The sequence below is a fragment of the Geotrypetes seraphini genome, chromosome 10 (genome assembly GCF_902459505.1).
Source record: "Geotrypetes seraphini chromosome 10, aGeoSer1.1, whole genome shotgun sequence".
Lineage (NCBI taxonomy): Eukaryota > Metazoa > Chordata > Amphibia > Gymnophiona > Dermophiidae > Geotrypetes > Geotrypetes seraphini.
Window position 1 is genome coordinate 10,877,462 of NC_047093.1, and position 13,421 is coordinate 10,890,882.

Genomic DNA, 13,421 nt, shown 5'->3' on the forward strand with positions numbered 1-13,421 from the left:
CAGGGTAGAGAATGACACAGGGACACATTTTTCCCCATCCACGAAGGAACTCAATTTCCCCATCCCGTCCCTACAAGTTTTGTCGGAAGGAGGGGTGGGAGAAGAGGAGGGTAGGAGAAGGTAGGGAGAGGGGTGGAGGTGGAGGAGAGGATACAGGTGATTAAGTGTCAAATAGATGAGTTTTTTCAGTTTCTTCCGGAATATGGTGTAGTTAGGTTCCGTCCTGGTCATTTCAGTAAGATCATTCCAAGTTTTTACGCCTAGAAAGGTGAGCATGGAGTGGAAAACACGTTTGTATTGCTGATTTTTTGTGGAAAGGAGATTTAGAAGTATTCTGTTGAGGGTTCTGCGTGAAGTAGACCATGCCTTGGAGCAGAGCTGGATGAGAGGAGCCGCGGAGTTTCCATAAAGTATACGGTGAATGATGCATGCAGTTTTGAAGGTTATTCGTGATGGGATAGGTAGCCAGTGCAGTTGCCTGATGAAGTCTGTAATCGAGTCATATTTTCTCAAGTTGAAGATTAGTCTGACAGCGGTGTTTTGGATGAGTTGCATTTTGTGAATCAGAATGCTGTTGATTCCCATGTAGATGGAGTTGCAGTAGTCCAGTTGTGGTAGTATGATTTTAAAGTGTTTGAGGCTTGTGCGATGAGGATGCAGCTTGCAGGAATGGGGCAGGGACAGGAAAAGAACTAATGGGGATGGGATGAGAAACTGATTTCCTGCGGGGATGGGGAAAAACTTGTCCCCCAAACCATTCTGTACTTGGGAGAACAAGCTTGAAACCTGAATAAATAGTGTGAAGTCTCAGCCTCTGATAACCAGATTTGGCATTGTGATGTCATAATGCCTCATTCCACCAATAAGAGCCAACCTCATCAGTGATGTCACAATGGCTTCATTGTCCTTTACTTGGCTCACTTTTACCACATTTTGATTTCTAGAGAGGTGCAGTGTAGAGAATGACACGGAGACAAATTTTTCCCCATCCCCACAGGAACTCAATTTCCCCATTCCTGTAAGCTCTGCCTTAACCACACAAGTCTCGAGCATATGATTATAAAGCATTTGAGGCTTGTGCAGATGAGGGCAGAGCTTGCAGGAATGGGGCAGGGACAGGAAAAGAACTCGACGAGGAAAGGATAGAAAAATGAGTTCCCATGGGAACATGGAAAAATTTGTCCCCGTGTCATTCTCTACTCCAGGGACCTGCTCCCCTTCATTAAGTGAGCTAGAAGTGGAGGGACGACATTTGCTAATGTTGCTTTTGTTGGCAAAATCCTACTAGAGCCGCCTGACCTGTCCTTTCTCTCCTGCCTTGTACTTCCCTGGATTGATGTCCATTTCTCTGCTAAAGATGGGGGAACAGGCTGTCTCAGGTAGGCAGCTGCACAGCCCTGGTTTCCAGGAGACAGGTATTTTGCACTGTATAATGGATGACTTCTGTTTCTGTGATAGATTTAAGACAGAAGGATCAAAATTGATTTTTAACCACTTCGGATGGGCATAATGACCTGTCTTAATTTGTCTTTTATGTGACCCAATTTTTCTCCCCTGTATTGTAAAGAAGGATTACATAGTAACCGATAACATCCTGTTTCTCTCGTCGTCACAGCTAGTCCTATGTGAGAACGCGCATGTGACGATGAAAAGAGGTCTCTTCCAAACACGTTCTCCTCTTGCTTTCTTTTTCAGGGTGTGGACAAGGACCCCCGTGCAGCTTTCACGTTGCAGCACCACCCCAGGCCCGTGAAGGAAAAGGATGAGAGCGAGCCACTTCATCTGCAGGCCACAGACGCCGAACTCTCCATCCGGATAGGTAGAACTGGACTTTCTGCAGGCAAGCGCCTTGTCATATACCAAGCCAAAGTTCCGCTTTTCTCAGATTTGGGATGTGTGGTTCCTTCATTTTCTGGAATTTTGAATTTATTTAGGCAACGCCATTCTTTCTGTTCTCCTTCCCTCTCCTACCCACCCTCACAAATTGCAGACGTGTTGCTTCTGTCCTCAGTCCCTTGACCTTGTCTCAAAACCACTTCCACAGCTCCTCAGCTTCAATTTATTAACAGTACCGTATTTGCCGGCGTATAAGACGACCCCCCAACTTTTACAGTTAAAATATAGAGTTTGTTATATACTCGCCATATAAGACGACCCCTTCTTCCGCACACCTTCTGCACAACAAATAAAACTTAAAAGAACATCAGAATTTATTTCAACAATTTTAATTAATTCACTAAAGCTGAATAGAACAATAAACCCATGGGAGCTGCCATGCTATTTGTTTTCTAAACTGTTAACCAAACTGAAACGGTCAATGATAGAAGGAAGATAACACATAGAGGGAGAGAGCAAGTGCCGGGCAAGTCCCTAGCAAGTTTGCTGGCATGACAGTTTCCCTTTAAAAGCCTTCAAAAGCCTCCTGTTCGCCCCCGCAACTTCCTTAAGGGCTAGACTCCACACACGGCCGCATGTGCGAGAGACGTAGTCAAGAGAAAAGGGGTGGGGCCAGAGTGCCGCTGCTTCCAGCTGCGCAGGATGAAGGAGCTGGCACCCTTGTCACACTGATGTCCCTCCATGGCCCCGCTGATGTCCCGGCAGGTTTACTAGTACCGTAAGCACCATAAGGAGGTAAGGAAGGAGATGTTAGGGCATGTAAAGTAAGGGCATGTAAACAGTACCCGGCGTATAAGACGACCCCCGACTTTGGGGAGGATTTTAAGGTACTGAAAAGTCATCCTTTACGCCGGCAAATACGGTAATTAGAATCTTAATTAAAACTAGAAGCCCCGTCTAGGAAGACGACACCCTGGGAGGTGGTTCATGTGAATCCCTGTTTTTTTGCACTGGGTCTTTTTGGCTAGTGGGTGTTGCACCCCACTCTACTTCATAGGGGGGGGGGGCACGTTCTTTGCCAGACCTTTCTGTCTTGTGCGACAAACATCTTCGCATTCATTTCTAAATAATTGCTCAACCACTAGGTTTCTAGCATATCCAAAAGGAATATACATAAGAAAGATTGGCGTATGTACGTGGCGCACGCAGATCTCCTGATGCAGGTTCGTTGGGGACATCCTGAAATCCAGATAACATAAGAATAGCCTTAATCTAATCTAATCTAGTCTTCAATTTAAAACTAAGATAACATCTAGTAGATCGACTAGAGAGACTACTATTAGTTAGGATGAGATAGATATTTAAATAGTCCGAATAATTATTGCGTAAACAACCAAGTTTTTAGATCTTTCCGAAATTACTGTAACTGACTTAACAGTCTTAAATTGGTTCCAAATTTCCACCAATTTAAATGACAAAATTTTGCTGAGTTTCCCGGCACATTGAAGTTCTCTAGAGGATGGAAATGATAATTTATAAATTGTTGTAATCCTTGAATGACAGGATCTAATAGCATTCCAGCACAGAGGGATTGAAGAATCAAATATTCCATAGAGGAATTTAAAAATGACACAAGCACACTTAAACTGTATCCTATAACAAACTGGGAGCCAGTGAAGCTTTCTCAACAACGGGGACACATGATCGTACTTTCTCTTTCCAAAGATAAGTTTGGCCACTGTATTCTGTATTAGCTGCAGTCGATCTAAGCTGCCCTGTTTAATACACAAATATACAGACCAATGGTCCATCAGGCCCAGTAGCCTGTTCTCACGGTGGCCAATCCAGGTCCCTAGTACCTGGCCAAAACCCAAGGAGTAGCAACATTCCATACAGAATCTCAAAGAATAGCAAGATTCCGGAATCCCAGAGAGTAACAAGATTCTAGAATCCCAAAGAGTAGCAACATTCCATACAGAATCTCAAACAATAGAAAGATTCCGGAATCCCAGAGAGTAACAAGATTCTAGAATCCCAAAGAGTAGCAACATTCCATACAGAATCTCAAACAATAGCAAGATTCCGGAATCCCAGAGAGTAACAAGATTCTAGAATCCCAAAGAGTAGCAACATTCCATACAGAATCTCAAACAATAGCAAGATTCCGGAATCCTAGAGAGTAACAAGATTCTAGAATCCCAAAGAGTAGCAATATTCCATACAGAATCTCAAACAATAGGAAGATTCCGGAATCCCAGAGAGTAACAAGATTCTAGAATCCCAAAGAGTAGCAACATTACATACAGAATCTCAAACAATAGCAAGATTCCAGAATCCCAGAGAGTAACAAGATTCTAGAATCCCAAAGAGTAGCAACATTCCATACAGAATCTCAAACAATAGGAAGATTCCGGAATCCCAGAGAGTAACAAGATTCTAGAATCCGAAAGAGTAGCAACATTCGATGTAGCGGTATATAAGAAATAAATTACATTACATTCCATGCTACCGATCCACGGCAAGCACTGGCTTCCCCCATGTCTTTCTCAATAACAAACTGTGGACTTTTCCTCCAGGAAATTGTCCAAACCCTTCTTAAAACTAGCTACAGTATCCGCTGTTACCACAACCTCGAGCAATTCATTCCAGATGTTTAGCCATTCATTTCGCTGGACTGATTGATAAGGCTGAACATTGTACTTTCCTAATAGAAATGCCAGAATACAAATGTTCTATTGTGGGCTGTCGGACCTGGTGGCTATACATACAATCTATTCCATAGCAGCTTAAGCCATTCTAGGGTTTACCTTAAACATAAGCAGACACATATGTGACCATCTCTGGGAAAAGGAGACTAAAGTCGCCAGCAAGTCCAGCTTAATATGTGGACCAGATGAGGGTGCATTAAGGAGTGCCAAACGCCAGGGTCTGTGACATCACTGGCCCAAAAGTTAAGCTACAAGATATGGCTTGAACACTCTTCTCATCTCTCCTCCAACATTGGTGCCCGGTCTCAACAGGATGTGACTTCATAAGCCAGATGCCTCGAGGTGGGAGGGCCAGCATTAAAGGAGGGAAGCGGGAAATGCCAGCACTTCCTCCTCCCTCCTGGTGCTGCTGCTTGATACTGATGTTGGCATTCCCTCTTCGTGGTAGCTGGCCTACGAAGCTGCATGCCATCGGGGCTGGACAGTAGCTTCAGAGGAGGGAGGAGGGAACTGGCCTGAAGGGGTGGGGGCATCAAAACAAAAGTGGGTCCAGTGCAAGTGCCAAAACAGAAGCAGGTCTGGGGAGCCATAACGTCTTGAGCTAGCCCAGTTCACCAGAAACAAAACCAAAAAAAAGAGGTTTTAATGAATTCTAAACTAAACCTTAAGTTTATATACCGCATCCTCTCCATAATTATAGAGCTCGGCATGGTTTACAAAAGCTTAATATAAGGAAGGAACAGCATAATGGGGTTGGAGGTTGAGCATAGGGGGGAAGAGAGCCTTACATTTTTGAGAATAGCCTAGTTTTCAGATGCTTTTGGAATAGTTGGAAGGAGCCCAGATTCTGTAGTGGGGCAGAAAGGTTATTCCAAAGCCCTGTGAGGGGAAGGATAGTTTAAATTTTTGTGTGGACCTGGTGGTGTCGGGACTCGAGGAATTCCAAGATAGTGGAATTAGGGGAGGGAGGATGCAGTGTAAGATCTTGAAAGCTAGGCAGGCGCATTTAAAATGAACTCTGGAAATTACTGGAAGCCAGTGAAGTTTGGACAGAAGTGGGGAAACATGATCAAATTTGCTTTTTGCGACGATCAGCTTGGCCGCAGTGTTCTGAATTCCCCGAAGTCTTTGGAGACTTTTTTTGGTTAGACTTAAATAGATGGAGTTATTCGCTGTGATAGGGGATTAACAGACCCGCGAATAACTTTTTCATATGTTGTTCGCTGTTTTCTATTAAAAACCATCATGAATATGGTGAAACCGCGAATAACACGGTGGGGAGACCTGGCCTGTTCCTGAAGGAGAGGCAAAACACGGTGAAGAAAGTACTGGGAATCGGCGATTTTCTCTGTAAACGCTTGGAATCAGCAATTTCTCTATGCAAGCTGATGTAATTTGGGGGGGGGGAGGAGTCAGCAAGCTAAAAACCGCAAATAATCAAAACCGCGATTGCTGAAATTGCGAATATGGAGGGAGAAGTGTAGAGCAAATAATTTGTAAACCAGTCCAAATCTTAGCCTTTTTTGTGAAAAACTATTAAAAAAAAAAAAGCTGCAGAAGTTCAAACATGTAACCTTTCCAGGCTGCCTATAGACCCAAGACATGAAAATCTGGCAATTCTCAACATTTGGGACCTTTTCCCCCTAGATACACTCATGTGGCAGAGCCCTGCGTTATAAATTGACCACACCGACTCCTGCAAGTCTCTCTTGTTGCTTTCGTGTGTCCCCGCTATAGAAGACTTTATTCTCCTCACATCAGTGGAAGACTTTCCCAAGGTGGCTCACCATTTAAACATACACAATAAAAAATATCTATAAAAGAAAGAAATAAGTGACACAATTGCCAATGCCTTAATACCCTTATTTCATGTTATAGAAAAGATGTCTCTTCAATAACTTCAAAGCATCAAAATTACATACATTGCTTTCTAATGTACAAATGTAGCCGATTGCATTCCTGCAGGAAAACATGCTTACACATGAGTTATTCCGTCTCATTTCCCTTACGGGTGGCACAAACAAGTCACCATGGTAGACAGAACATAACTTGGATAGCTGGATTTAAGCCTGGCTAATACCTTCCAAACTTGCAGGAGCCAGGCCGTGCATATCACAAATAAACCATTACAAGCAGTCTAAAATATATACAGTCCTCTAACTTCAGCCAGTATAGCTTCACGTAATATTTTGAGACATGTTCATTCCTTTCCAAGTGGAAAAAGAGTCCTAACCTCACTGAGTTTTGAGCAACCTGTAATGCACTCAACAGAGTTATTGGTAGGCCCAAAAGCACAAGATCAGACACGATAATACCATTGACTGCAAAATGTACCAGCAGGTAAATACGGTCGAATTCTATTGAAACGCCGCAATCTGAAAAATATCTTTTTAAAAATCAATTCCTGATATTGCTAAACTAAGCAGTCAAAGGGAATGAATGTAAACCTAAAAACTGGTGCTGCCCGATTCAGAGAAAAATATTTCGATTCGATTCACTGTTAATGACACAGCTTTTTAAGTTTAAACATTTTATTTAACCAAGGCAATATCATATCAAAAATTCCCAGCTTCCATCCCCAGCCCCCCTGCCGATTCCCAGCTTCCATCCCCAGCCAAGACTCACCAGCCCCCCTGCCGATTCTCGCCCCCACCTGCCGATTCTCAGCCCTCCATGCCGATTCTCAGCCCCTACCTGCTGATTCCCAGCCCCCCCCAGCCGATTCTCAGCCCCCCCTGCCGATTTTCAGCCCCCCCTGCCGATTTTCAGCCCCCCTGCCGATTCTCAGCTCCCCCCTGCCGATTCTCAGCCCTCCATGCCGATTCTCAGCCCCCACCTGCTGATTCTCAGCCCCCCCTGCCGATTCTCAGCCCCCCCTGCCGATTCTCAGCCCCCCCCTGCCGATTCTCAGCCCTCCCTGCCAGTTCATATACTTACTCGACTGGATGTGGAATCGCGGGGAAGAGAGGAGGAATGCGGAGAGAGAGCCAGCAAAAAATACCGTTTGCTTCTGAGGTCCACTGCATGAGGTCTGCTCGCTCCTCCCTCAACGCTTCCACGTCCTTTCGTTTCTTCTGATGTAACTTCCGGTTTCACAAAACCGGAAGTTACATGAGATGGGAACGAGTCTGGCAGCCGGCGATGAAAAAAATAATGAACTTCAATCGGGGCTGAATCGGCGAGTCCGGTTTTTCACAAAAACAAACCGATTCGAATCATGAATCGGGCAGCACTACTAAAACCCCATCTCCAGTCTGGGAGGGGTTGAGGAGAGGGACGGAGTCGTCATCTCCAGAGGAGATCAAAGTCCACTAGCACAGAGAGTCCCTTGAGAGTCCCTCGGGGGATGAGCAGTGCAAAGTTCCACATCCTCCTTGGTCAGCTGGTCTGTGATGCATCCCGTGCATAAGTGCCGTGGATCTGTGTAGACGAGAGAAGGTATGGAAGTGGTTTTGAGGAAGGAAGGGGCTTAAAGATACTGATGACTCTTTCATCTTGCGGCTGAACAAAACAAATCATTGCAGGGCTTGTTCTCTTCACTGATTCATTCCTTTGGTCTTTCACACTTGGTAATGGCTCCCGTTTTTCCAGAAGAAGACAGCGTTTGAAAACGATTGCGCAAAGGCCATGCAGTGAGAACTTGAGCGCTGCGTTGGGTGCCATAAAGGGTGCCCTTCGGGATTTCTCTGTCTTCTTGTGGAAATGCTAAGATTGGCTGGTTTGTCTGCTCTTTCTGTTGTCTCTATCAGCTCTTGCTCATCTCTATAAAGACATTCTGGGATTAATTCAATCTAGTGCATCAGTTTAGGTGCCAGGATGGCAGATAATGGTGGTTGAGTGCCAGAACAGGGGTAAAACAGCGGTTACGCATGTTTAGCGCACTTGGACACTATAACTGGGCACCTAAGACCCTAATGCTCTAAACTTACTGTGCCTTTAACTTTCACGCTGAACCAGTTCTAACGTGCGTCCAGTGCACAAAATGGCTCTGCGTGGCCTTTTTCATGTCCCGTAGCAGCCGCCGAGAATAGTATGGAAATGTAGTACAACGAGCTCATTAATATTAAAATGAGCACTCCAGGTGATGCCCAGACATTGCTGGGTGATGCCTTTAACGCTTCAAAATTACCAGCAAGTCTGGAGGTGCTGGTAGCGTTGACCTGCGTGTATTAAAAGCACATTATCCCAGGACAAGCAGGCAGGTATTCTCACTAGTGGGTGATGTCATCCGACAGAGCCCCGATGCGGACGTCTCACAAGCATACTTGCTTGAAGAAACTTCAGAAGTTTCGAGATGCCCGCACCGCGCATGCGCAAGTGCCTTCCCGCCCGATGCACCGGGCGTGTCTCCTCAGTTCTTTTCTTTCCGCGGAGCTGAGAAGTTTTGTTTCAACTCTCTGCGCTGAGTGAACCCGTGTTCTTGCCTTCTAGTGCCGCGGTTTTGAGTTTAATTTCTCTTAATCGTGTGTTTTATTTTGTCGTTTTCTTATTTTATTAAAAAAAAATAAAAAATTTTTTCCCCGTAGATTCAACCGGGTTGGCTGCGTGGCTGGGGCCCCGCTGCTTCGATCTAGTGGCGGAGCTATTTCGGCCTATGTCCCGGCCTATTACCGGTTTTAAAAAGTGTATCAAGTGCCAGCGTGCGATTTCGTTGATGGACCCGCATCGACGCTGTTTACAGTGTCTCGGGCCTGAGCATCTTCCGAAATCGTGCCGGCCTTGTTCCACTCTAACAGCACGTGCTTTCAAGCGTCGCTGTTTCCTGTGGGAGTCGATGTTCGCGATGGATGCTTCCAAGGAACCTTTGACTTCGACCAGCGCTTCACCTTCGCCTGCGAAGTCGTCATCTACTCCTGCTGCATCGGGTCTGTTGAAGCCAGCCTCCTTCGTTCCGGCTTCGACCCCGCCTCCTACTCTGGTGCCTTCTTCGGTCTCCTCAGATCAGGTACCTCCTCAGACCATTCCCCCAGTGGTTCTTAAGGTGCCTAAGGCTTCTAAGGCTAAGCACTCGACCACACGGGACCGCGAAGACCGTACAGAGGGTCCCACTTCAGCTGCGGCTCCCCCCTTGTCGACTTCGCTGCAGTCGGCCCTGGAGGCCCAATTCATCGAGATCATGACTACCATGGGGCCCAAGTGGCTTGCCACAATCCAGCATGGGCATGCGGAACCTCCTCATGGGAGTGAGCCGCCTCCTCCTCCTCCGCCTCGCCACTCGCTCTCGCTGCTTGGCGAGGAGGCTCGACGTTTGGCCGCCAGTTCATCGAGGCGTGCTTCGTTTAGTGAGATGCCACCTCTGGAACCCATCCCAGTCTTGGGCGATGACAATTGTGATTTGCCTCCGGATAGCCGAAGCCCTGAGCATCGTCGGGAGGACTTCTTCCGAAGCCCCTTTCCTGCCAAGCCATCTCTCGACCCATGGAATGCTGCTCGAGAGGCGTCGGCCCATCTTCCTCTTCGCTCTACGGCCTCCAGCCCCATCTATTCATTGGAGGCCTCTGTGGAACCATCTGGGCGTTGTCGTTCCAGATCTCCTTCGAGACGGAGGGAGGGGCACCGCTCCAGGCATTCTTCGCGGCATTCGTCCAGGCATTCTACAGTCTCGCCTCAGAAGAAGCTTCCTCGTATTCATCTTCGGAAGTCTCCCCTCCTCCGGGCCCGGAGTTCGAGGATACCTTCAGGTCGTACTCTCCTTGTAGATCCCATGTCTCCTTGGATCAGGAGGCCTCGACTTCATCAAGTCCGTCTCACCGTCCTGTGTTGGCGGACCAGCTGTCTTTTTCATCTTTTCTGCGACAAATGGCGTATGATCTCGACATCACCTTGGACTCGGGTTCCCGCTACTCCAAGGAATACCTGGATACCATGCATCTGCCTCATCCTCTTGCTGAGTCTCTTCGCTTGCCTCTCCACAAGCTCCTCGACCAAACCTTCATGCGCTGTTTTGAAACACCGTATTCCATTCCTGCCGTTCCTGGCAAGCTGGATGCCAGGTATCTCACGGTGCATCATAAGGGATTTGAGGGCTCCCAGCTCTCCCATCAGTCACTGTTGGTCTAGTCCTCCCTCAAGCGATCTCATCCGTCTCAGGTCTACGCCTCCGTGCCACCGGGCCGAGAGGGGAGGACCATGGATAAGTTTGGGAGGCGCATCTACCAGAACACGATGATGGCTTCCCGAGTTCTCAACTACACCTTCCATTTTGCCACCTATTTGGAGTTCTTCCTTCCAGTGCTTCGGAAGTTTATGCCTTACATCGAATCTCAAGCTCGTTTTGAATACGAGGAGGTCGTCGCCTCGCTGTCCCAGCTGCGTCTTCAATTGATGCAATCCACCTATAATGCGTTTGAGCTCTCGGCACGGGCTGCCGCCTGTTCTGTAGCCATGCGTCGCTTGGCATGGCTTCGGACCATTGATATGGACCCGAACCTCCAGGACAGGCTTGCCAACGTCCTGTGTGCAGGTGCAGATTTGTTTGATGAGTCTATTGAGACCATGACGAAGAAGCTGTCGGACCATGAGAAGTCATTCCAGTCCATCCTTCGTCCGAAGCCTAAGCTGCTCAGTCTTGACCTGCTCGACCGCCCTTGATATATCAGCAGCGTTACACTCCCAGGCAGGTTCCCGTTGTGAGGCAACCAGCGAAGAGACAGCCCCCGCAGAAGTCTCAACAAAAACCTCAGCCTTCTGCTGTTCCCAAGGCTCCACAGCCTTTTTGACTCTTTTGTTGGGAGCATAACCAACACCGTTCTGCTCTCCCCTGTATTTCCAATTGGGGGTCGCCTCCATCACTTTTACCATCGATGGATGGCTATAACCACTGACCTTTGGGTCCTTACCATCATCAGGGAGGGATACTTTCTTCAGTTCCATCGGGTCCCCCCAGACCATCCTCCAAGAGAGTATCCTTCCAACTTGACCCAGACCGCCCTTCTTCTTCAGGAAGCTCAGGCTTTGTTCCGGCTTCGGGCCGTTGAGCTGGTCCCTGTGGACCAACACAACCAGGGGTTCTACTCCCGGTACTTCCTTGTTCCGAAGAAGACGGGCGACCTGCGTCCTATTCTGGACTTCAGGGTGCTCAACAAGTTTCTAGTCAAGGAGAGATTTCGCATGCTGACCCTAGCTTCTCTCTACCCCCTCCTCGAGCAGAACGACTGGTTATGCTCTCTGGATCTCAAAGAGGCCTACACTCACATACCCATTCATCCGGCCTCTCGCAAATTCCTCAGATTTCGGGTGGGACATCTACATCTGCAGTATCGAGTGCTTCCTTTCGGCCTGTCCTCGTTTCCCAGAGTTTTCACCAAGTGTCTGGTGGTGGTGGCCGCTGCACTCCGGAACCATGATCTTCAGGTGTTTCCCTACCTCGACGACTGGCTCATCAAGCTGCCTCGGCTCCAGGGGTCATCTCGGCGACCCAACGGACTATTTGGTTCCTGCAGAGCCTAGGGTTCGAGATCAACTTCCCAAAATCTCATCTGCAACCGACCCAGTCTCTTCCCTTCATCGGGGCAGTTCTGGATACTGTCCAACTCAGAGCATTCCTTCCACCACAGCGCCTGGATGCTCTGCTTCATCTCTGTCAGTCAGTGTCTTCTCGCCAGTCCATCTCAGCGAGACACATGATGGTTCTCCTGGGACACATGGCCTCCACGGTTCATGTGACTCCTTTTGCCAGACTTCACCTCAGAATTCCTCAGTGGACCCTGGCTTCTCAATGGACACAGGTGTCAGATCCTTTGACTCGTCACATCCTGGTCACTCCTGCTTTTCAGCAGTCTCTACGTTGGTGGATGATCTCTTCAAATCTATCCAGAGGTTTGCTGTTTCACACTCCTCCCCACCAAAAGGTTCTCATGACCGATTCCTCGACCTATGCATGGGGAGTTCATCTGGACGGTCTTCGCACTCAAGGCTTCTGGACCAGTGTGGACCGGCTGTGCCATATCAATCTTCTGGAACTCAGGGCGATTTTCAATGCTCTTCAAGCTTTTCAACATCTGCTTCACGACCTGGTGGTCCTCATTCGCACGGACAATCAGGTCGCCATGTATTATGTCAACAAGCAGGGGGGCACGGGATCGGCCTCCCTCTGCCAGGAAGCTCTCAGAGTCTGGGATTGGGCGATTCGCCACAACACCTTCCTCAAAGCTGTCTACATTCAGGGGGCGGACAACTTAAGTCGTCTCCTCCAGCCTCACGAATGGACCCTCCATTCCAAGCCCCTTCATCAGATCTTCTCTCAGTGGGAGACGCCTCAGATAGACCTCTTTGCGGCTCCCCACAACTTCAAACTGCCTTGATTCTGCTCCAGGATCTTCACTCCGCATCGCCTCGAGGCAGATGCCTTTCTTCTGGACTGGAGGAATCTCTTTCTATATGCGTTTCCTCCGTTTCCTCTCATTCAAAAGACTCTGGTCAAGCTGAAGTCCGACCATGCCACCATGATTCTGATAGCTCCTCGGTGGCCCAGACAACCTTGGTACTCCCTTCTACTTCAACTCAGCAGCAGGGAGCCATTCCTTCTTCCAGTGTTTCCTTCACTGCTTACTCAGCAACAAGGATCTCTGCTCCATCCCAACCTGCAGTCTCTCCACCTGACAGCTTGGTTCCTCTCAACGTAACTCCCCTCCAGTTTTCCAAAGCGGTGAGGGATGTATTGGAGGCTATCAGGAAGCCTGCTACTAGACAATGCTACTCCCAAAAATGGACTAGATTTTCTGCCTGGTGTGTTTCTCATCGTAAGGAGCCTCAACGAGCCTCCCTTTCTTCTGTGTTGGACTATCTTCTGCACCTTTCTCATTCTGGCCTCAAGTCTACATCGATACGAGTCCATTTGAGTGCAATTGCGGCTTTCCATCAGCCTCTGCAAGGGAA

At 47.9% G+C, this 13,421-nt stretch overlaps 1 protein-coding gene across 2 annotated transcripts in view; it reads left to right on the forward strand.

Moving 5' to 3' along the window:
- Positions 1-13,421, forward strand: part of SLC39A11 (solute carrier family 39 member 11) — a 549,521-nt gene that overhangs the window by 265,315 nt on the left and 270,785 nt on the right. Inside the window, exon 5 of one of the 2 annotated variants that reach the window (XM_033962153.1) lies at positions 1,696-1,840. In XM_033962153.1, coding sequence (XP_033818044.1) covers positions 1,696-1,840 — 145 coding nt within the window. The remainder of the gene's footprint in view (positions 1-1,695; positions 1,841-13,421) is intronic. The other variant, XM_033962155.1, reaches the window with a different exon arrangement.